The sequence below is a fragment of the Triturus cristatus genome, chromosome 1_1, assembly GCF_964204655.1.
Source record: "Triturus cristatus chromosome 1_1, aTriCri1.1, whole genome shotgun sequence".
In the NCBI taxonomy this organism is placed as follows: Eukaryota; Metazoa; Chordata; class Amphibia; order Caudata; family Salamandridae; genus Triturus; species Triturus cristatus.
Genome location: NC_140579.1, coordinates 236317430 through 236338407, shown reverse-complemented (window position 1 = coordinate 236338407; position 20978 = coordinate 236317430). Strand labels below are relative to the sequence as shown.

Here is a 20978-nt window from a genome sequence, read left to right as displayed (position 1 = left end):
ATGAGTGGGAGAGGCGGAAAAGCGTACGCAAATCTGCCTGACCAGTTCATCCAGATCGCATTGCCTTTGGACAATGGGTGAGGATACCTAGCGGCGAAGTTTGGGCATTTGGCGTTTTCTTGGGTGGCGAAGAGGTCTATCTGTGGTTGCCCCCACTATTGTGTTTTGGACTCCTGGGACATGTTAGGCTAGGAGAAAAATGTTCTGAGGTATAGCCCACCTCCATATGCTCTGTGCAAGCTGAGAGAGCTGCAGAGAGTGTGTCCCGCCTTGTTTTTGTATATAATACATGGCTGTCATGTTCTCCGTGCCGACTAAGACAGCTTTGCCTGATATGTGTTTTTGAAATGCTTTCAAGGCTAGGAATATGGCTAGTAACTCCAGGTGGTTGATGTGGAGTAACTTTTGTTGAGGTGACCACCTGCCCTGCATGGTGTGATGTAGTAGGTGAGCTCCCCACCCGGAAAGCGATGCGTCCGCTGTCATAACTATTTGAGGAATCGGCTCTAGCAACGGTCGCCCAGTGGAAAGGTTCTTGGTGTTCCACCACTGCAGAGAGCGATGGGTACGACCGTCTACCAACACCAGATCTGTTAGCTGACCTTGAGCGTGCTAAGCACTCTTGGAGAGGACGCATCTGGAGTCGTGCATGAGGCACTATGAATATGCAAGAGGCCATCATCCCTATGAGTTGCATGAACACTCGAGCTGGAATAGAGTGTTGCGGTTGGAATTTGGTGAGAAGAGCTTGTATGCTTTCTATCCTGGCGGGACTGGGATAGGCCAGCGCCCTTGAGGTGTCTATTGTAACACCGAGGTATTGTTGCATGTGGGACGGTTGCAGCTGGGACTTGGCGTGGTTTATTGTGAACCCCAGGTCGTGAAGTTGCTGAATAGTGGCGTGAGTGTGTTGTACACACTGATTGTATGAGCTGGCTTTTATGAGCCAGTCGTCTAGATATGGGAAGACGTGGCTGTGTTGTCTTCTTAGGTGTGCTGCCACCACCGCTAGGCACTTGGTAAACACTCTTGGGGCTATGGTGACTCCGAATGGGAGTACTTTGAATTGATAGTGCGGACCGTCCACTACGAATCTGAGATATTTTCTGTGAGCGCTATGAATGGGAATGTGGAAATAGGCATCCTTGAGGTCTAGGGTAGCAAGGAAGTCGCCGTGTGAAAGCAGAGGAAGGACCTGCTGAAGTGTGACCATGTAGAAATGGTCTGAGTGTATGTATAGGTTTAGGGGTCTGAGGTCTAAAATAGGTATTAGAGAGCCGTCCTTTTCTGGTATGAGAAAATAGAGGGAGTAAACTCCCTTGTTTTGTTGGTGCAGGAACTGGTTCTATTGCACTTTTGTGTAGGAGGGAGATTACCTCCTGCTTTAGCAGTAACAGATGTTCTTGTGACATTGGACGCTGTTTGGGTGGTATGATTGGGGGGGGGTAGATTTTAGTTCGAGATAGTAACCTGATTGAATTATCTGTTGCACCCAACTGTCTGAAGTGATGTTTGCCCAGGCAGGGAGGAATTGGTGGAGTCTTCCCCCGACTGGAGTGGAATGGTCCGGGGGAAGTGGAGGGGTGGAGGCAGAGCGGGAGTTGTTGTTTTTACCTCGGCCTTTGCTGTTGTTCCCCTGTAGCCACCCCTTTGGTAACCTCTAGTAAAGGTGGACTGGGTGGGAGCCTTGTAAGAAGCGGAGGGGCTATCCGAGGAGTAGCCTCTGTGGGTGCTTCTGAAGGATGAGCGACGAAAGGACCGTCTGGGAGCTTGCGACTGCAAGACTCCCAAAGATTTGGCTGTGTCTGTATCATTTTTCATTTTCTCAAGTGATAAGTCCACATTGGGGCCAAATAGGTGTTGCTCATCAAAAGGCTGATTGAGTATGGAACTCTGGACTTCAGGTTTAAAACCTGAGATGCGTAACCAGGCATGCCTACGCAAAAGGACACTGGTGTTTATGGTCCTTGAGGCGGTATCTGCCACATCTAAGGCACAACGGATGGAGGTGTTAGTAATGGTTTTACCTTCCTGTATGAGTGCATTGGCCCCGTTTTTATACCTGTCACGGAGGTGCTGCATTATGGACTCAAGTTCATCATAATGTGCCCTGTCATACCTGGCTAACAACGCTTGGGTATTAGCAATGCGCCATATGTTTGCTGCCTGTGACGCTGTGCGTTTGTCAGAGGCGTCCAGGAGTTTAGATTCCTTATCTGGTGGTGGTGCGTCACCTGATTTTTGGGAACTGTCTCTCTTTCTTGCATTAGAGACTACCAAGGAGTCTAGAGGTGCGGGCCTTTAATGTATGCTGGATCAGTAGGAGCCGCCTTATACTTTTTTTCTATTCTCGGGTTGATGACTCGATTTAAAGATCTCTGGTGTATGCTTAATGACCCCTTTAAGCATAGGTAAAATTGAGGTGGACCTTTGTGTGGTGTCGAAAGTGTCCATGAGAAAATCTTCCTCTACTGGGACTGTATGAAGGGCAACCCCGTGGTACTGGGCAGCTCTGTAAAGGAGCTGGTTGAAGCAGATATTGTCCTCTGGAGGGGAAGGCCTGGAGGTATAGATGTCATCTTGTGGGTGTAAGGGATGTCTGGGACACTGTCATCATCCCAGGGGTCTGGGGAGCCAGTAGGGGTAGGGTCCCCTAGGGGTTGATCGTCCTCACCTCCCCCTGCATCATCTGAGGTGTTGTCATCATCATCATCTACTGGGGTAGGTGATGGTGTAAGAGAGCGGTGAGGAGGAGGTGGAGGAATAGGAGAAGGGATCCTTAATGGAGAGGCAGCAGGGATCCTTAATGGAGAGGCAGCAAAGTCTCTCTTTTTCGGTGGTGGTGCCGGTGCTGGCGTATATAAGGGTCTTTTCTTGATGCTAAGCATTAAATGACCAGTCTTAGGATCCTTCACAAGAGTCTTTTGGGTAGGATCTGGACGAAACAGTTCTTCTGTGGGAGGCAGATCCTTCGGAGTCGACGGCTTCAGTGCCGTAAGCTTTTTCGGCGCCGACTCGGTAGCGGTTCTAGGTTTGAAACCATGCAGTTTTGCAGTGTCTTTGTCCGATGTAGCCTGTTGTTGTTTTTTCGGTTCTGAGGTCTTTGGCTTCGAAGAATGAGAGTCGGGGCCCTTTGGTGGGCGTTTTTTGGTCAGCTCCGAGGGTGTTGTCGGTGCCGAGGAACCGGTGCTAGCCTTCGACGCAGAGTGCTTAGATGTCGAAGCAGCGGTCGGCGTGGATGAGGAAGAGGACGTCTTCTTTTTCGGTGCAGAAGTATGTTTTTCGGCACCGAGTGTAGGCTGACTCAAACCAGAGTCACCTAAAGGCTTAGTAGGCTTCTTTACCGGGCCTGAAGGCGGGGCATGGGAAGCAGTGTCTCGGTGTGCACTTGGGCCGAAGGTGATGGTGGTACCGAAGCCTTTTTTGATAGTGTCGAGGGGGGGTTTGGGTCGGGGTCGACGTCTGTACTCACGGCCCTCTGAGCTGGAGTGATGTCCTCGACGTCGGAGTCATCTGCATCGGAGGCGCTGATGATGCGTTCTTCGACCCGACCTTGCTCCGGAACATCGTCGCCTTCTTGGAAGATGTCGTCAGGGATCGAAGATGACGAGCGAGCCATTGCTCTTCTAGCTCGTCGGTCCCGGATCGTCTTCTTGGAGCGGAAGGAGGCGCAGGCTGGACAATCTCTGGCCTCGTGTTCCGGTGAGAGGCAGAGGTTACACACCTCATGCAGGTCGGTGTGGGGAAACTTCGACCCACATCGAGGACACTTTTTGAATGGCGTCCTTTCCATGAGCCGGAGATGAGGCCCAGGTAGGCCCGAAAGCCTTCGTCGACGACCGAAATCAAAGACTTCGAAGTTGAAGGATCGCATGGATTGGGAAAACGCGATCGAAACAATACCGTCGAGAAGGGAAGGATTGCGCGTCGAAAGAGAAAGCCGTTAACGGATCCAAACTGGAACGCAGGAACACATCCGAGCCCGATGGCGGAAAAAAACAATCTGAGGATGGAGCCGATGCCCATGCGCACTATGATCCAAAGGAGGAGTCACATACCTCGTGACTTTCAAAGACTTTCCAAGACAAAAACAAGTGCAAACATCCAGGCCCAACACCAGATGGCGATCTATGCATAGTGTGTAATCTGCAGCTCATATGCCTCGAACATATATTTATATGGCACAGTGTCCTCTGGCCACTGGGAAAAAGATGCCTGCTGTTTGCAAATGGGAAACATATTTTAAATGGGAGAAAATTAAAAGGAAGAGTTAACTTAATGATAAAGTTAACTCTTCATTTTAATTTCCTTCCATTTAAAAGCCTTCAGAAACCCCATTTTGTTCTCACCCTTCAATACTGAACTGACAAGGACTTTTATTTACGAGTTAAATCCTTCAGTGTTTCAGTTCTTCACTTCTGTGCCCCACCCTGGGTCATGAAGCTTAGAGCACTGCTCAATATGAGGCCCTGCTATCTGCAGCTTGAAGATAATAATGTAAAATACACACAACCTTTCCTGAACTTAAAAAAAAAATGCAGCACTTATTTATTGACCTGGTGCTTCTTTAGGCTATGAGTGATCTCCAGGGAATTTGATCAATGAATCTCTAAAGATTATAAAGCCCAACAAGGCATTGAAAATGCTCAGTCACCAACAAATAAGGTTTCAGACTTTTCCCTGTCCCAATGGCTGCATACCAAATTCACCAAGTTCCTGACTTCTAAAGCCACACTTGTTGGGGTAGTGAAAGTATCCAATCACCGAAAAGAGTAACTCTTATGGCTTGTCGATACACATGGTTCTGAATTCGATAGTGGATAAAACAACAAAAAACTACAATCTATAGTGTGGAGAGGAGAGGTGTTGCAGACATTAGACAACATTGTCACACCAAAAGGAATCCGGACAAGCAAACAAGATATTTTTTCCAAATCCAACTATTAGATGACAGGGGACGCACAGCATATGAATCTAGAATAGTTCCACAAAGGCAACAAGTACTGCATGGGTTAGCTTCTCACACACTCAACGGTAGCAGTTAGCAGCAGATGAAGCTTTCCTCACACAAAGTGAACAAGTAGAACACAGACACTAGCAATAAAGGCTTCACATCCACACAATAGGTACAACACAGGCAGGAGACGCACAAAACAACACTTACAACATGAGCAACAGCAATGGACACTATTCTTTCACACAGAGAAGAGGTACAAAACTAAGCAGCAAGTCAAGTTCTGCATAAGTTCACAATAAAGAACCAGTTACATAAGTGCATGCTTTCCTCATACACAAGGAGGTTGACTCGACAGCAATCTAGCAAAAGAAAGGCATGGCAGCTGTTAAGAGCCTGGATGGCAACGCTCATCTTGGTTGAAGTGGAACGCACTTACCATCATTAGGCACTCCATCTAGCTCAATAGTAGTTGTTTTCGGCTTCTTTTTGGGTGGCTGCGAACCATCAACTGAGACTGGCCTCTTCTTATCTGTGGCCACTTCCTCCTCTCCGACAGGCACTTGACCAGCCTCAGGCAGTGGCCCATAGGGGTTCTCCTCCGGATCCTCTACCTCAGGGGCGATAGGTAGGTAGAGCAAGGACTTTAGGTCCTCCAGCTCCTCGTCACTACAATATACGCAAAAATAATTTGGGTAAAGTCCTCGCTTCACACTACGGTCAACTAAAAGGCACAAGTCTTGCAGGCAAAGTATGAATCTTGTCAGAAGACACCATTTCAGAAGACAAGCTGCAGAACACCCATGGCAATGGTCAGGCCGAGGAGCACAGCTTTTCAAACCCATGAAGAATATTTCTGTGCCATAATCTATTTACAAGGCCTGTTTGATGTGTGGGTAAGAGGCCAATAGACTGTTGTAGTGGCGAGGGCATGGGTCAAAAAGTAGTCCTCCTTAAACAAATGTGTCTTGAAGGAGGAAACTGACTAAGTTGTCTTCTCTAAGTTTTCCTGATGGGATATTCCACAGCCTGGCCTCTGAAATAAGCCTGACGCTGATCTGAAGCTTAAGTAGCATTTTATTAAGATGGAGCAAAAGCATACCTTTCTCCCAAACTGCCTCCTGAGCAATTAGGAGTACCTTAACCTGAATCCTGATTTGAACAGGTAGATAAAATGGGCAAACCAAATCGTTAAGGGATCTGATCCCTGGGCAATCACATACTAATCACTCCAAAAGATCTGTTTTGCATTTGGTCACTATGGATGGGTTTGGGTGTTTCTCAGAGAGGTTTTGAGTTCCTGGGAGGCAGTTGTTTGTCTCATTGCTGGGTACAGATCCAGGTCAGCTGGGTGGGAATACCAAGTGAAAGGTGTGGTTCTAGGCACTGGATATGGTTACCAAGAATTGGATGAGCTAGGTAGCACTGCCAAAGGACGATTGAGCTGTGTAACATTGCTAAGGAGATGGAGAGGTGTGCTGCTAGAAGATACGACACAGTAACCAAGATGTGGGGCGGGTTCTCAACGCTTGGTACATTTAGCAAAGGGATGTGCAAGGTTAACAGGGGATGGGACTGCTTCTCAAAACTGGTTACGTTTACGAAGGTAGGGTGTACTGCGAAGGCTGGGGAGGGCAACATACTTCTGTCGGCAGTGTAGGATTACCTAACAGCACAATGACCCCCGGGATGGTGACCAAGATGATAGGTAGCATTAGTAAGGGCTGGGTGTGTTTCCCAAGGCTAAGAAAATGAATCAAGTCTATCCAACTTTCAGTCTAGAACAAGGATCTCCAACCTTTCCTATAGGGAGAGTTACTTTAGATCATTGAAAACATTCCAATGCCACTGCCCAACATAAGAATTCTGGAAGAATACACAACTTAAACACCTTGACTCTAGTATCCCCAGTTGTGCTTCAGTGAGCATTACAACACTGTTACAATAAATAGCCTCATCACAAAAGGGAAGACAAGCAAAAAAAGAGAAGGATGACCAGGAAAGGAGCAAAGGAAAGAACATGAAAGAAATGGAAATTAATGAAGAAAGAAAGAGAAATGAAGTAGAAAAAACAAACAAGCAGAAAAATAGAAAGCAAGAAAGAAAAGAAATCTGCAGAAAAATGGAAGAATGAAAGAAAAAGAAAAAAGTCAAAAAACAAAAAAAGGAATTAAAGGAAAGAAAGAAGGTGGAAAGAAGTCAAACAATAGAGCAGCAGAAAAAGAAAAAAAGTTGAAACAAGAATAAACACAATGGGGAGAATGACAGCCAAGGAAGAAGAAAATAAACAAATAATAATTAGAAAGTATTGAGTAGTAAAAAAAGTAAAAGAAAAAAAAGAGCGGGAACGAAACAAATAAGGAATAACAGGTAAAAAGGGAGAAGAAAGAAAAAAGTAGGGAGAAAATCAGCAAGAACAGAAATGAAAAGAAAAGAAAAGACAAGAGAGAAGGAAAAAAACAGAAGAACTCAAAACATAGAAAGAGTGAGAAAGGAGGAAACGTAAGAAAGAGGGGAGAAAAAGTGAATACAGATGGGGAAAAAAGTCTAGAAATAAAAGGAAGACAAAGATCCCAGGAATGGGGGTTAAAGAAAGGAGTAATAGAAAGAAGTAAAAAAGAAAGAACATTTTCTGAAGAGGGCAATATGCAATGTGAGCTTCCCCGGTCTCACAGAACGGGGTGTACATTGTTTCAAAGGGCTGCCTTTGGAAAAGGGCAGCTGCATAATTTCAAATCAGCTGACAGGCAAACTGTGAGCTACCGGGAGAGAAGCAGCGAGTTACTGGTAGCTCACAATTAACCTGTTAGGCAACCATGGTCTAGAAGCTAGAGCTACCACACAGCAGGTGTGCATTATTGAGCAGGGTAATGCTTTGAGAAGCTGGAATGCGTCTCAGAGAAAAATAAGGCTGCAAATGGGCATGTGTTCTTCTCACAGCTAAGGAAGGAAGGGATGAGTGTTACTCTGACGAGCAAGGATAACATTGCTTAGGAATGTTTCTCAGAACTGGGAGGATTACCATACGGAGAAGATCAGTTTTTCTGAGATTCAAATGGTTGCCATGGTGCGGGTGTGGGTCTCAGAGCTGGCAACTATTACTGTGTGAGATGATGTGCTTCTTAGAGCTTGGAAAGGTGACCATGGTAAAGTGAGCTTTTCAGAGCTGTGAAGAAACACCATGGGATTGATGTGCTTTTCAGAGCCTAGAAGGGTTGCCATGGTCTGAGTGCACTTTGCAGAATGGATCAGATTAAATGGCTTGTGTGCGCTTCTTAGAGCCATGAAAGAAGGGATAAACCTGTTGTGGGCAGGTTGAAATGGTCATTGTGCTTCTCCGTGCTAGAAAGGGCTACTATACTCCAGGTGTACTTCTTAGAGCAACGAAGGGCTACGGTGGACAGGCCTGCTTCACAGGGCTGGGAAGGATTACCAAGGAGCAGGTGTGCTTCTCAAAGATGGGAAGGATTGCTACGGTGTAGGAGTCCTTCTCAGAGATGGGAAAGACTATAATGGGTCAGGTGTGCTTCAAACTCTGGGGAAGAGGTGCATCTGAGAGCTAGTAAGAGTTACTTTATGGGTGGTGTGCCTCTCAGAGCAGGGAAGTATTACCAATGTACAGGTGAGTCGAGTTTGAGTTGAAAAGTTTCCCCAACAATATTCTTAGCTCTTTCACCTGCTGCAAAAAGCAGCAATAGGATCCACACTGGTAACATCCACCTCTTCGTCCTCAGCTGCGTCTCCACCTGAAAATGAAATAAAGAAATTATGTGTACCCAACCTACAAGGGAAAGCATGGGTATGTACAAGGGTGCTGTGTATTTTATTTGTTGAGGGTTTTTATATAGTATGGACTTGCTCCCCCACCCCCATGGGTGTCAGAGCACAGAATTTTGTTGGATAAATAAAAGCATACGCTGCAGTACTATGTACAATATACACCAGAGTGACTCAGGGTGGGAGTCAAGGAATTTAGGAGGATAAAGGCTACTAGACCCATCCTAGCATGGGATCAGATTGATGTGAATACTTGGGTAAGCTTCATGAAGCTGCGAAAGCATGATTCTGGCCTAATCCAGCCCTTTCGGGCGATCTCAGGGGCAACTACTCATATGGGGGTGTCATGCTGGGACTTTAACAGGAAAAACTGTTCTAGAGCCACGGGAACATGCAAATTCAAACACTGCTATTTGGTCTGCAGCCAATCTTTGCATCCAGAATACACTTTTAAAAAAATCAGGGGGGGGGGGACATAGAAAGTTAGACTGAACACCCACTTTTGATCAAGGCTCTCTCCCAGATTAATTGGCAGGCAATGGTGACATGGTTCAACACTCAAGAGCAACACAGCAGCAGCACAGGCATTGTATGACGGTTTTAGGTATGGTTTCAGAATCCTAGCTAAGGGCTGTGAATTATTGCAAAAACAAGCAATCGCTTCGGGCTAATCTTAAAATTGCCAGGAATAAGATGCTTTAAGAAAGGAATCTGGGGAGGGTTGCGGCTAGATTTAAATACATCCTGCAGGAGAAATGTGTGTGCTCCCCTTAATGGGTGGTTCTAAAGAAAGATACAGGGAGTACCACTTGATACATAATTTGTTAGTGCCTAGAGGTCAGTCTGTCAACAAGGCTATTGATGGAGCTTTATGTTCAGTCAAATCCGCCTCCCTTAGATCAGGCGTGAACAATGCTCCAGGAGCTGTGACTTTGTGCATCGCTAAAGAAGGCAGACATATAATCTGGCTTTCAGCTGCTGCCAGTGCACCATAATGATCTCCATTTACTTGATTTCCAATTGGAAGGCTCTTTATTCTTAAACAAATGTAGGACCATGGGCTGTTCGGTCTCCTATGCTTACTTTGAGAAGTTTAGTACTTTCTTGGAGTGGGTATTCCGGCGGAGGTCGGGGCACCTAAAGGTATTGCATTATTTGGATGATTTCCTGTTTCTGTGTCCCCCAGGAACGATAGGATGTGGGATGGGAGGGCTTTGGAGTCCTCTTAGGAACTGATGGGAATGTTTTGGGAACCCCTAGCACAGACAAAGACATGTGGACTAGCTACAACTATTGACTTCTTTGGAATAGATTCGGAATTGAAGGCAGGCGTGTCCAGGCATCCCCAGGAGAAAGTCAGGGCATTTTCAAAGACATTAGAAGAAGTTTTGGAGGCCAAGAAGGTCACACTTCATCAGTTACAGGTGGTAGTAGGACAGTTGAATTTTGCCTTGGGTATCCTATCCATAGGCCACTCATTCTCCATGTCAATTGAGCAGGCCATGTCTGGTCTGAAGACGAGACACCATTATACTAGGTTATCAAGTGAAGTGCGACAGGACATCAGAATCTGGGAGGCATTTTTTAAGGATTTCAATGGTTCAGTGATATAGCAAAGCCACACAAAGACCAATAAGGAGTTAGGTTTGTTAACAGATTCTGCAGGCAGAGTGGGTTTCGGCACCATCTTGGGGCATCTTGGTGTGGCCAACAGTGGCCGCCAAGAGACTGGGTTGATGGCGAGCATTGGGTTCTTGGAACTTTTCCCTATCCTGGAGGCCCTCACAATTTGGCCAAAGCAGTTTCTCAATCGATCAGTAGTGTTCTGGTCAGATAGCATGACTGTAGTGGAATGCATAAATCAACAAGCAGCCAAGTGCAAGATGATTTTGAGACTATTGAAGGAAATGATATTACTTTGTTTGAGGCTGAATTTCATATTTCAATCCAAACCTGTGCCTGGTGTATTGAACAATCCAGCAGATGCTCTGTCTCGTTTTTACTATGCAGGCCATTAGGTACCACCAGCCGGAAGCAGCAGATTTCCCTTCACCGTTCCTGGAAAAACTTTGACGGTTTAGTGCCCCAGCCTACGAGACATCGTGGCTTCCAGCTTAGCTTCCAGGAAGAGGCGTGCCTATGAGGGTGTATATTACTCATATCGCAAGTTTCAAGGAAGCAATGGGGTGGGGGAGTTGTTTTTCGCCTAACTCAGTAACTGCATTTCGTGAGTTCTTGAGAAGTGAAGGTTGACCAGTGTTGTACAACAGGCAACACACCGCAGCGGTTTTCTTTTTTGCAAAAATGCTAGGGCATACGAATGGGATTAAGGTTTTCCTGGTACAACGTGTGCTACTAGGCTGGCAGGGAGTGGAGGGGGCCAGACTAGATTCCAGGCACCCCATATACACCAAAATACTGGCAAATATCTTTGGCAGCCTAGGGAAAGTGTGCAGGTCACTACCTTTTCAGGGTAGCTTTCTCCCTGGCATTCTATGGGGCACTAAGAGTAGGGGAGCTTGTGGCTAGCAGCAAGAAAAATTGTGGTGGCTTGCAATAAGATATTTACTGGCCAAATGGTTCACTGGTAGTCACCAACTCTCGCTCGAAGACCGACGAACAAGTTACTTACCATCGGTAACGCTTTTTCTGGTGGATACAGTATCTGCCTGTGGATTCCTCACCTTGTGAATATCCCCTGCGCCAGCCACATTCGGAAACTTTGTAGCAGTCCACGCCGATGAGGTCGAAGACGACGTCACACAGACACGGCTCCGCTCGCGACTCCGCGGACGTCACCGGCTCCATAAGAAGACCTCGTCGGCGTGATGACGTCAGTTCCGCCCTTTTTTCCGTGCCTTCGAGGCACACGGACGGACTGACAGCAATATATACACAGTACATAATATACAAAGCAGCACCCACAGTGTGGAGAATAAGTAGAAAGGCAAAAGAAATAACTCAATGCCTTTGACAGTAACAAAACACATTTTGAAACCCCATTAACAGAATTACAGGTATAGAAGGATGGACAACGGGGAGGCGGGTGGGTCAGTGAGGAATCCACAGGCAGATACTGTATCCACCAGAAAAAGCGTTACCGAAGGTAAGTAACTTGTTCTTCTGATGGATACATCAGCCAGTGGATTCCTCACCTTGTGAATAGATTCCCACAGCAGTCCCACTCCTGGAGGAGGGTGTCCACCCCTCTATACCAGAAAGTCCTGAAGGACGGAACGTGCAAAGTGTCCGTCCCTCCTCACCTCGGTGTCTAAGCAATAATGTTTTGCGAAGGTGTGAAGGGAGGCCCAAGTTGCCGCCCTACAAATGTCCTCCACAGGAACGCCCCTAGACAAAGCAGAAGTGGAAGACTTTGCTCTAGTGGAATGAGCCCTTAAACCCTCTGGAGGTTCCTTACCATCCAAAGAGTAGCATATCTTGATGCACAAGACAATCCATCTGGAAAGGGTGCGCTTGTGCACCGCTCGACCTTTCCTGCAGCCAACAAAGCCCACGAAGAGCTGGTCATCAACTCTGAAGTCTTTAGTCCTGTCCAGATAGAAGCTCACCGCCCTCTTAGGGTCCAAGCGGTGAAGTCTCTCCTGCTCCTTGGAATGGTGAGGGGGAGGATAGAAGGTAGGAAGGGTAATGGACTGCCCCAGGTGGAAGGGAGTTACCACTTTAGGCAGAAATGCAGCCCTGGTCCTGAGTACCATTCTTTCAGCATGAATGGTCAAGAACGGGGGTTTTGAACTTAGAGCTTGAAGCTCACTTACCCTCCTTGCCGAGGTGATTGCAATGAGAAAAACAGTCTTAAAAGACAACAGTCTCAAGGGACACTTGTGTAAGGGCTCGAAGGGAGAACCCATAAGTTAAGTCAAGACAAGGTTTAAGTCCCATTGAGGCACAATAAAGGGAGTAGGAGGAAACCTGTTTGTGAGGCCCTTAAGAAAACGAAGAACAATAGGTGATTTGAATAATGATGGCTGATCCGGCAAGCAAAGGAAAGCCGACAAAGCCGATAAGTATCCTTTTACAGTAGCCACAGCAAAGCCTTGCTGAGCTAGAGAAAGGGCAAACTGCAGAATGTCAGATAAACGAGCCTTCAAAGGATCAATTGACTTCTCTCCACACCAGAGAACAAATTTAGACCACTTATAGGAATAGATAGATTTGGTGGAATGACGTCTGGCAGACAAAATTACATCTACCACATCAGATGGGAGAGAAAAAGAGTTCAGGTTGCCCCGTTCAATCTCCAGGCATGAAGGTGTAAGCTCTGGAGGTGGGGGTGTAGAACCTGCCCCTCCGATTGTGAGAAGAGGTCTGCCCTGAGAGGGAGACGGAGCAGAGGGCATGAGGAGAGGTGGAGAAGATCTGAATACCACACCCTTCTTGGCCAATCCGGGGCGATCAATAGGACTTGGGCCCGGTCTTGGCGAATCTTCCTCAGAACCCGAGGAATCAAGGGTATGGGAGGAAACGCGTAAAGGAGTCGTGAGCCCCAACTCAACTGAAACGCATCCCCCAACGCTCCCTGCATCGGATACTGGAGACTGCAGAATAACTGGCAGTGAGCATTCTCGAGGACTCCCCCACATCCGAAAGACGTGACGAACCACCTCCGGATGGAGCCTCCACTCGTGGTCGTCGGAGAACTGCCGACTGAGACTGTCCGCACGCACGTTCAGCACCCCGGCCAGATGATTTGCCATCAGACAAATCTGATGGTCCTGAGCCCAGGACCATAGACGCAGGGCCTCTCTGCAGAGACAAAGAGACCCCACTCCTCCCTGCTTGTTGACATACCACATCGCGGTAGTGTTGTCCGTTAGGACATGAACAGACTGACCGCGAAGTGAAGGGAGGAAGGCCTTGAGTGCTAAACGAATCGCCCGCAATTCTAGAAGGTTGATGTGAAGCAACCTTTCCTCTGGAGACCAAAGACCCTTGATCTCCAGATCCCCCAGATGCGCACCCCACCCTAAAGTGGATGCGTCCGATATCACTGTGGCCACCGATGGAGGTAGATGGAAGGGCTTTCCTTGGGACAGATTGCCCTCCACGCTCCACCAAGACAGATCCGCTGCAGCTTCTCTGGATATCCTCACAGACTCCCTGAGATCTCCTTTGTGCTGATACCACTGCCTGCGGAGGCACCAATGGAGCGCCCTCATGTGCCAGCGTGCATGGTTGACCAACAGAATGCAGGAAGCAAACAGACCGAGCAGGCGAAGGACCTTCAGGACTGGAATGACCGCTCCATCGCAAAATAGAGGAATCATTTCCTGTATGTCGAGAATCCTTTGAGGCGGAGGGAATGCTCGACACACAGTAGTGTCCAGTACCGCACCTATGAACAGGTTGCGCTGAGAGGGCACCAGGTGAGATTTGGGCACGTTTATCGAAAATCCCAATTTGAACAACAGCTGAGTTGTATCCTGCATATGATGTAGCACCTTCTCTGGCGACTCCGCTTTGACCAGCCATTCGTCCAGATAGGGGAAAACGGAAATCCCCGACCTTCTGAGTTGGGCTGCCACCACTGCCATCACCTTCGTGAAGACTCGGGGTGCAGTAGTAAGACCAAACGGAAGGACCGCAAACTGATAATGTTGCAACCCTACCGTAAACCGGAGATACTTCCTGTTCGACTTCAGGATGGGGATGTGGAAATACGCATCCTGCAAGTCGATTAACACCATCCAGTCCTCCTGATTCAGCGCTTGAAGAACCTGCGCAAGGGTGAGCATCTTGAACTTCTCTTGCTTCAGATAAAGATTCAAGATCCTGAGGTCCAATATCGGACGCAATCTGCCGTCCTTTTTCGGAATCAGGAAATACCGGGAGTAGCATCCCTGACCCCTCTCCTGCTCTGGAACCACCTCTATCGCACCTTTCTGTAGTAACTTCAGGACTTCCTCCTGTAGGAGAAGACCGTGGTTCTCCGAGCAAACCCCTTGACAAGGAGGGTAATTTGGAGGGAATTCCCGAAAGGGAAAGGCGTACCCATTTTCTACAAGATCTAGAACCCAAAGATCTGTAGTTACAGATTCCCAATCTTGTAGAAAATGGGTAAGCCGGCCCCCCACAGGACAAACATGATCCAGAATGGCGGATCTAGGGCTGCTTTGCCGTGGTGGGAGGGGCTGAAGAGGAGGGGAGCTGATTGCCACGTGAGCGACCCCTGATTCTACCTCTGTATCCTTTAGACAAAGAGCCTTGCTGCTGCTGCTGTTGGGTCTGCCTGTAGGAACGAAAGGATGCCCTTCCGAAACCTCTGTACCTTTTAAAAGACCCCCTTGACTGGGACTGAAGGCCCAGAGACTTAGCCGTTGCCTTGCTCTCCTTAATACGTTCAAGAGCAGCATCTGCCTTTTTGCCAAACAAACCGAACCCATCAAATGGCAAGTGTGAGAAAGTGCCCTCTTTCTTGCATGGTATGCCCCCACTTTTTGCTAAATTGCTGAATGTACTTTGACTGAATGTACCCTGGACTCCTGCCAATCAGGTGCCCAGGGCCTATGTTCCTTCCTTAAAACACACTCCAAATTGGCAAACCCTGGCCACATTTCAGCCCCTAGTAAATGGTACCCTAGGTACCCAGGGCCTTGTGACCAGGGAAGACCCCTAAGGGCTGCAGCACTCATTGTGCCACCCTTAGGGGCCCTGTACCCTTACACACACACACTGCCTTTGCAGGCTGAGTGTCTGGGTGCAGGACAAAATGAAGAGTCGACATGGCACACATCTGTGTGCCATGCCCAAACACCCACACTGCCAAGGCATATGTCAGTCACCCCTCTGGCTGGGTGCCTTATGCCCATGGTGTGGGCACAGGAGCAGGAGCCCTGTGCTGTGAGAAAGTGGCTCTGTATATACTGTTCCCTAATGGGTACAGGGTGTACAGAGTCCACAGTCCCCCAGAGGCTGATAGAGGTCAAAGTTAGGTATGACCTTACTCTCAAAAGTGGTAGCTTGGTCGAGCAGTAAGGCAGTACCAGAGGACAGTGTAAAGCATTTATTGTACACACTCAGTCAGCAAATGGTTTCACACACTCAATAACTGAACTCTAGGCCAATGGTTTATATATATAAAATATATGCTTGTTTTATTTTTAGAACCACAAAGGGAATAAAAATATACTTTTCTCAGAATGAGAGATTGAATATAAATACTTTTGCAATAAGCAATGGATTTTTGTAAACAGTCACAGTTGGTTGCAATAAACAATCCTATTTCCTAAACATAACAATGCATTGAGCTCAATGGTAAATTCAGGTTATCTTGTAATAAATTACTTTTCAGATTACTTTTGAAATTCCAGGTCTGGCTCCTAGATCCAGCTCTGGGTCAGTACTCAGAATCAAGTGATGAAAGTCGACTTAATAACTGTAATGATTTTTAAATAATATTTAGCTATTTCAAAAGTTAGCACTTAGAAAATATTTCAAAGAAAAGATTCAATGGATCTCTATGGCAAGAAATTCAAATTGCAGGTAGAGTACTTTATCGTTACTTTAGTAATCCAGGACTGGGTACCTAGACCCAGGACTGGGGTCCTTATCAGAAACAGGTAAGTAATTTAGTTTGCAGAAATGGTACGATTTTAAAAGAATATTCCAATTTTGCAAAAATAGACACTTAGAAGAAATTTCACAGAAAAGCAGACAATGGTTTCCTATGGAAGAAAAATGAGTTAGAGGTAAGTACAGTTGTGGGCACTTTTCAGAGTCAGGGCTGGGCACCAAGATCCAGCACTGGGAGCTCACCTAAGAGCAGGTGAGTAAATTCGTTTTTGTCACTTGGCTGATTTTTTGTGAATATTTGCAGTTTTGAAAAGTTCACACACAGAAGATTTTTCAAGAAAAAGCCAGTCAATGTTACCCTATGAGGAAAATGAAGTTAGCGGTTTAAGGGTAAGTACCCGACTGGCAGAGTTGGAATTCCGGGCATAGACACAGGGGTACCCCAGTGTCAGGTAGGTACAGTTGGTTCACCCTCAGCGGTTTCAGGACGGCCGGGTGCAGAGAGAGTTAGGCCCAATGTTATCCTATGAGGGATAGGAGGGCCTTGGTTGGTGGCTGCTGTCTGGCAAGCCACGCGGCTGTGGGAGCTGGGCTCCTGGTCACTTACTCAGGGCAAGTGGGGACGTAGGTTAGTGTAGAGAGTGCACCGCCAGGGCCACTCGGGCGGCTGGGTGCAGGGTGCTTTTGAGCCTTCGGGCGCTCAATGGAAGTCAATGGGAATGTTCCGGTTTGGAAAAAGGCTGCAAGCTCGGGGACGAGGATGCTTCAGATGCCACCACCACTTCGAGAGGTAAGTTGGGTAGTTGTAGGTTAGGTGGGTACCCCGGGATTGGGCACAGGGGGCCGCAGGGCGCCGGGGTGCCTTTTGATGTCGGGAATCTTACCCTCTTGTTGATCGCGGTTGGGGTGGCACTCTGTTCTGAGGCTGCAGGCTTCTTCCGGAATGTCGAGGGGGGTCCTTAGGTGCCGGACTCGGGGTCACAGTCGCCGTGGGGTCGTCCTCAGGGTCTTTGTTCACTCCGGCACTGGCCAGGCTTGGCTGGTGCAGAGTGTGCTGGGTTCGCGGTTCCGGGCTGCTGCCAGGGGTTAGGAATAGGTTTCTCGAGTAGAGCCTCTACTCATGGGAGTCCCAGGGAATCAGAGTTCAAAGGTAGCCAGGTCCTCCGGGGTTTTTGAGGTTGCTGGCCACAAGAGATGCCGCGCTGGAGCAGGAGCAGGTTCGAGGGTCGACAGGCCGGTAGGGCTGGGGCCAAAGCAGTTGGTGTCTTCCTCTTTTTAGCAGCTGCAGGGCAGGTCTTTTTTTCTTCTTGCTCTTCTTGTAGGTTTCTATCTGGAATCTGGGGAAGGAAGGTTCAGGGGGCCCCTAAATACTAGATTTAGGGGCGTTACAGGTAGGTGAAGGCCAGGGACCAATGGGTCCTTGTCCTGGGGTGGGTACACCCCCTATCCTGCCTCTCTCCTGAGGGAGGGGGGCAGTAGCCTAATCCTGATAGGGTAGGGCCTCCCATCTTCAAGATGGCGGGAGCCCGGAGATGTGCTTCACCTCGCCTCCCCCACCTGAGGGGTGGGGTGGGCAGGCTGGCACATCCCCTGTCCTTGTATGGGGTTTCCGGCCAAGCTTCCTGCCAGAGTGGGGGGTTGCAGTGGCCTGGGGAAACTCCAACTGGCGGCATGCCTTTGAAGCTTCCCTTTGCTCATCCTGGGGGAGGAGATTTCTCACCTCACCCAGGATGTGCATTGTTGCAGGCCCGGGAGAGCAGGGGCTCTCCCACCCAGGGGTCCAGCAACGTGTCTGCTGTGTGGCAGCCTGGGCAGCCTCAGAGCAGACGTGGATTGTAGGTTAGCTGTAAGGGGGCATCTCTAAGATGCCCTCTGGGGTGCTTAGTACATTAAATCCCACACTGGCATCAGTGTGGGTTTAATGTGCTGAGAAGTTTGATACCAAACTTCCCAGTTTTCAGTGTTGCCAGTATGGTGCTGTGGAGCTCGTGTTTGACGAGCTCTCAGCACCATGTACTTGTAAAAGGCAGCACTGTACTTACAGTGCCCAGGAATGGACCTGGGTACTGTAGGGGCACAGGGCTCCTGCTCCTGTGCCCACACCATAGGCATAAGGCACCCAGCCAGAGGGGTGGCTGACATATGCCTTGGCAGTGTAGGTGATGGGCATGGCACACAGAGATGTGTGCCATGTCGACTCTTTGTTTTGTTCTGCACCCAGACACTCAGCCTGCAAAGGCAGTGTGTGTGTGTAAGGGTACAGGGCCTCTAAGGGTGGCACAATGAGTGCTGCAGCCCTTAGAGGCCTTCCCTGGTCACAAGGCCCTGGGTACCTAGGGTACCATTTACCAGGGGCTGACATGTGGCCAGGGTTTGCCAATTGGGAGTTTGTGTGTTTTAAGGAAGGAACATAGGCCCTGGGCACCTGATTGGCAGGAGCCCAGGGCACAACAAGGAAAAGTGCATCAGCTATTAGGCAAAAAAAGGGGGGGGGGGGTTACTGCAACAGAAACCCACTTTCTCACATGTGCCCCTACAGTACCCAGGTCCATTCCCGGGCACTGTAAGTGCAGTGCTCCCATTTAAGAGTACATGGTGCTGAGAGCTCGTCAAACACGAGCTCCACAGCACACTAATGGCAACACTAAAGACTGGGAAGTTTGGTATCAAACTTCTCAGCACATTAAACCCACACTGATGCCAGTGTGAGATTTAATGTACCAAGCACCCCAGAAGGGCATCTTAGAGATGCCCTCCTACAACTAACCTACAATCCACGTCTGCTCTGAGGCTGCCCATGCTGCCACGCAGCAGACACGTTGCTGGACCCCTGGGTGGGAGAGCCCCTGCTCTCCCGGGCCTGCAACAATGCACATCCTGGGTGAGGTGATAGATCTCCTCCCCCAGGATGAGCAAAGGGAAGCTTCAAAGGCCTGCCGCCTCTAGGAGTTTCCCCAGGCCACTGCAACCCCCCACTCTGGCGGGAAGCTTGGCCGGAAACCCCATACAAGGACAGGGGATGTGCCAGCCTGCCCACCCCACCCCTCAGGTGGGGGAGGCGAGGTGAAGCACAACTCCGGGCTCGCGCCATCTTGAAGATGGGAGGCCCTACCCTATCAGGACTAGGCTACTGCCCCCCTCCCACAGGAGAGGGGGTGTACCCACCCCAGGACAAGGACCCATTGGTCCCTGGCCTTCACCTACCTGTAACGCCCCTAAATCTAGTATTTAGGGGCACCCTGAACCTTCCTTCCCCAGATTCCAGATTCCGAAACTACAAGAAGAGCGAGAAGAAAAGAAGACCTGCCCTGCAGCTGCGAAGGAGAGGGAGACACCAACTGCTTTGGCCCCAACCCTACCGGCCTGTCGACCTCGGACTTGCTCCTGCTCCAAACCCGGCATATCTTGTGGCCAGCAACCTCAGAAACCCCGGAGGACCTGGCTACCTTTGAACTCTGATCCCCTGGGACTCCCATGAGTAGAGGCTCTACTCAGAACCTACCTTTTCACCCCTGGCAGCAGCCCGGAACCGCGATCCCAGCCCACTCTGCACCCGCCAAGCCTGGCCGGTGCCGGAGTGAACTAAACCCACGAGGACGACCCTGAGTCCGGCACCCAAGGACCCCCCTCGACTATCCTGAAGAAGCTTGCAGCCTCAGAACAGAGTGCCACCCCAACTGCGATCAACAAGAGGGTAAGATTTCTGACATCAAAAGGCACCCCTGCACCCAGCGCCCCACGGCCCTCTGTGCCCAATCCCGGGGTACCTACCTATCCTCCAACTACCCAACTTACCCCTCGAAGTGGTGGTGGCACCTGAAGAGTCCTCGTCCCCGAGCCTGCAGTCTTTTTCAAAACCGGAGATTTCCCATAGAAATCAATTGAGCGCCCGAAGGCTCAAAAGCACCCTGCACCCAGCCGCCCGAGTGGCCCTGGCAGTGAAAACTCTACTCTAACCTACTTCCCCACTTGCCCTGAGTAAGTGACCAGGAGCCCAGCTCTCACAGCCGCGTGGCGTGCCCGACAGCAGCCACCAACCCAGGCCCCCCTATCCCTCATAGGATAACATTGGGCCTAACTCTCTCTGCACCCGGCCGTCCTGAAACCGCTGAGGGTGAACTGACTGTACCACCTGACCCTGGAGAACCCCTGAGTCTATGCCCAGAACCTCAACTCTGCCAGTCGAGTACTTACCCTTAAACCGATAACTCTATTTTCCTCATAGGGTAACATTGACTGGCTTTTTCTTGGAAATTCTTCTAAGTGTGGACTTTTCAAATCTTAAAATATTCACCAAAAATCAGCCGAGTAACGAAAACGAAATTACTCACCTGCTCTTAGGTGAGCTCCCAGTGCTGGATCTTGGTGCCCAGCACTGACTCTGAAAAATACTTACAACTGTACTTACCCGTAACCCAATTTTCTTCCATAGGAAATCATTGACCGTTTTTCTGTGAAATTTCTTCAAAATGTTGATTTATGCAATCTTTAAATATTCTTCAAAAATCGTATAATATCTGAAAACGTAATTACTTATCTGTTTTGGATAAAGGTCCCAGTACTGAGTCTAGGCACCCAGTACTGGATTACAAAAGTAACGAGAACATACTGTACCTGCAACTTGAATTTTCTTCCATAGGGAATCATTGACTGTCTTCTTTGAAATATTTTCTAAGTGTCAACTTTTAAAATAGCGAAATATTGTTTAAAAATCATT

The 20978-nt window shown here is 48.6% G+C and overlaps 1 protein-coding gene across 19 annotated transcripts in view; it reads right to left on the bottom strand.

Annotated features, from left to right (window-relative positions):
- Positions 1–20978, bottom strand: part of LOC146870056 (retinoblastoma-binding protein 5) — a 529113-nt gene that overhangs the window by 207882 nt on the left and 300253 nt on the right. For 11 of the 19 annotated variants that reach the window (XR_014968878.1, XM_085627556.1, XM_085627588.1 and 8 more), the window contains 2 exons: positions 8631–8700; positions 5394–5623 (listed from right to left, as the gene is read on the bottom strand). Coding sequence is in view for 16 of the 19 variants with exons in the window: in XM_085627556.1 (XP_085483682.1) it covers positions 5394–5623; positions 8631–8700 (300 nt within the window). In the remaining 3 variants the exon portion in view is untranslated. Of the gene's footprint in view, positions 1–5393; positions 5628–8630; positions 8701–20978 lie in introns of all 19 variants that reach the window. The other 8 variants (XR_014968866.1, XR_014968858.1, XM_085627459.1 and 5 more) reach the window with 1 other exon arrangement.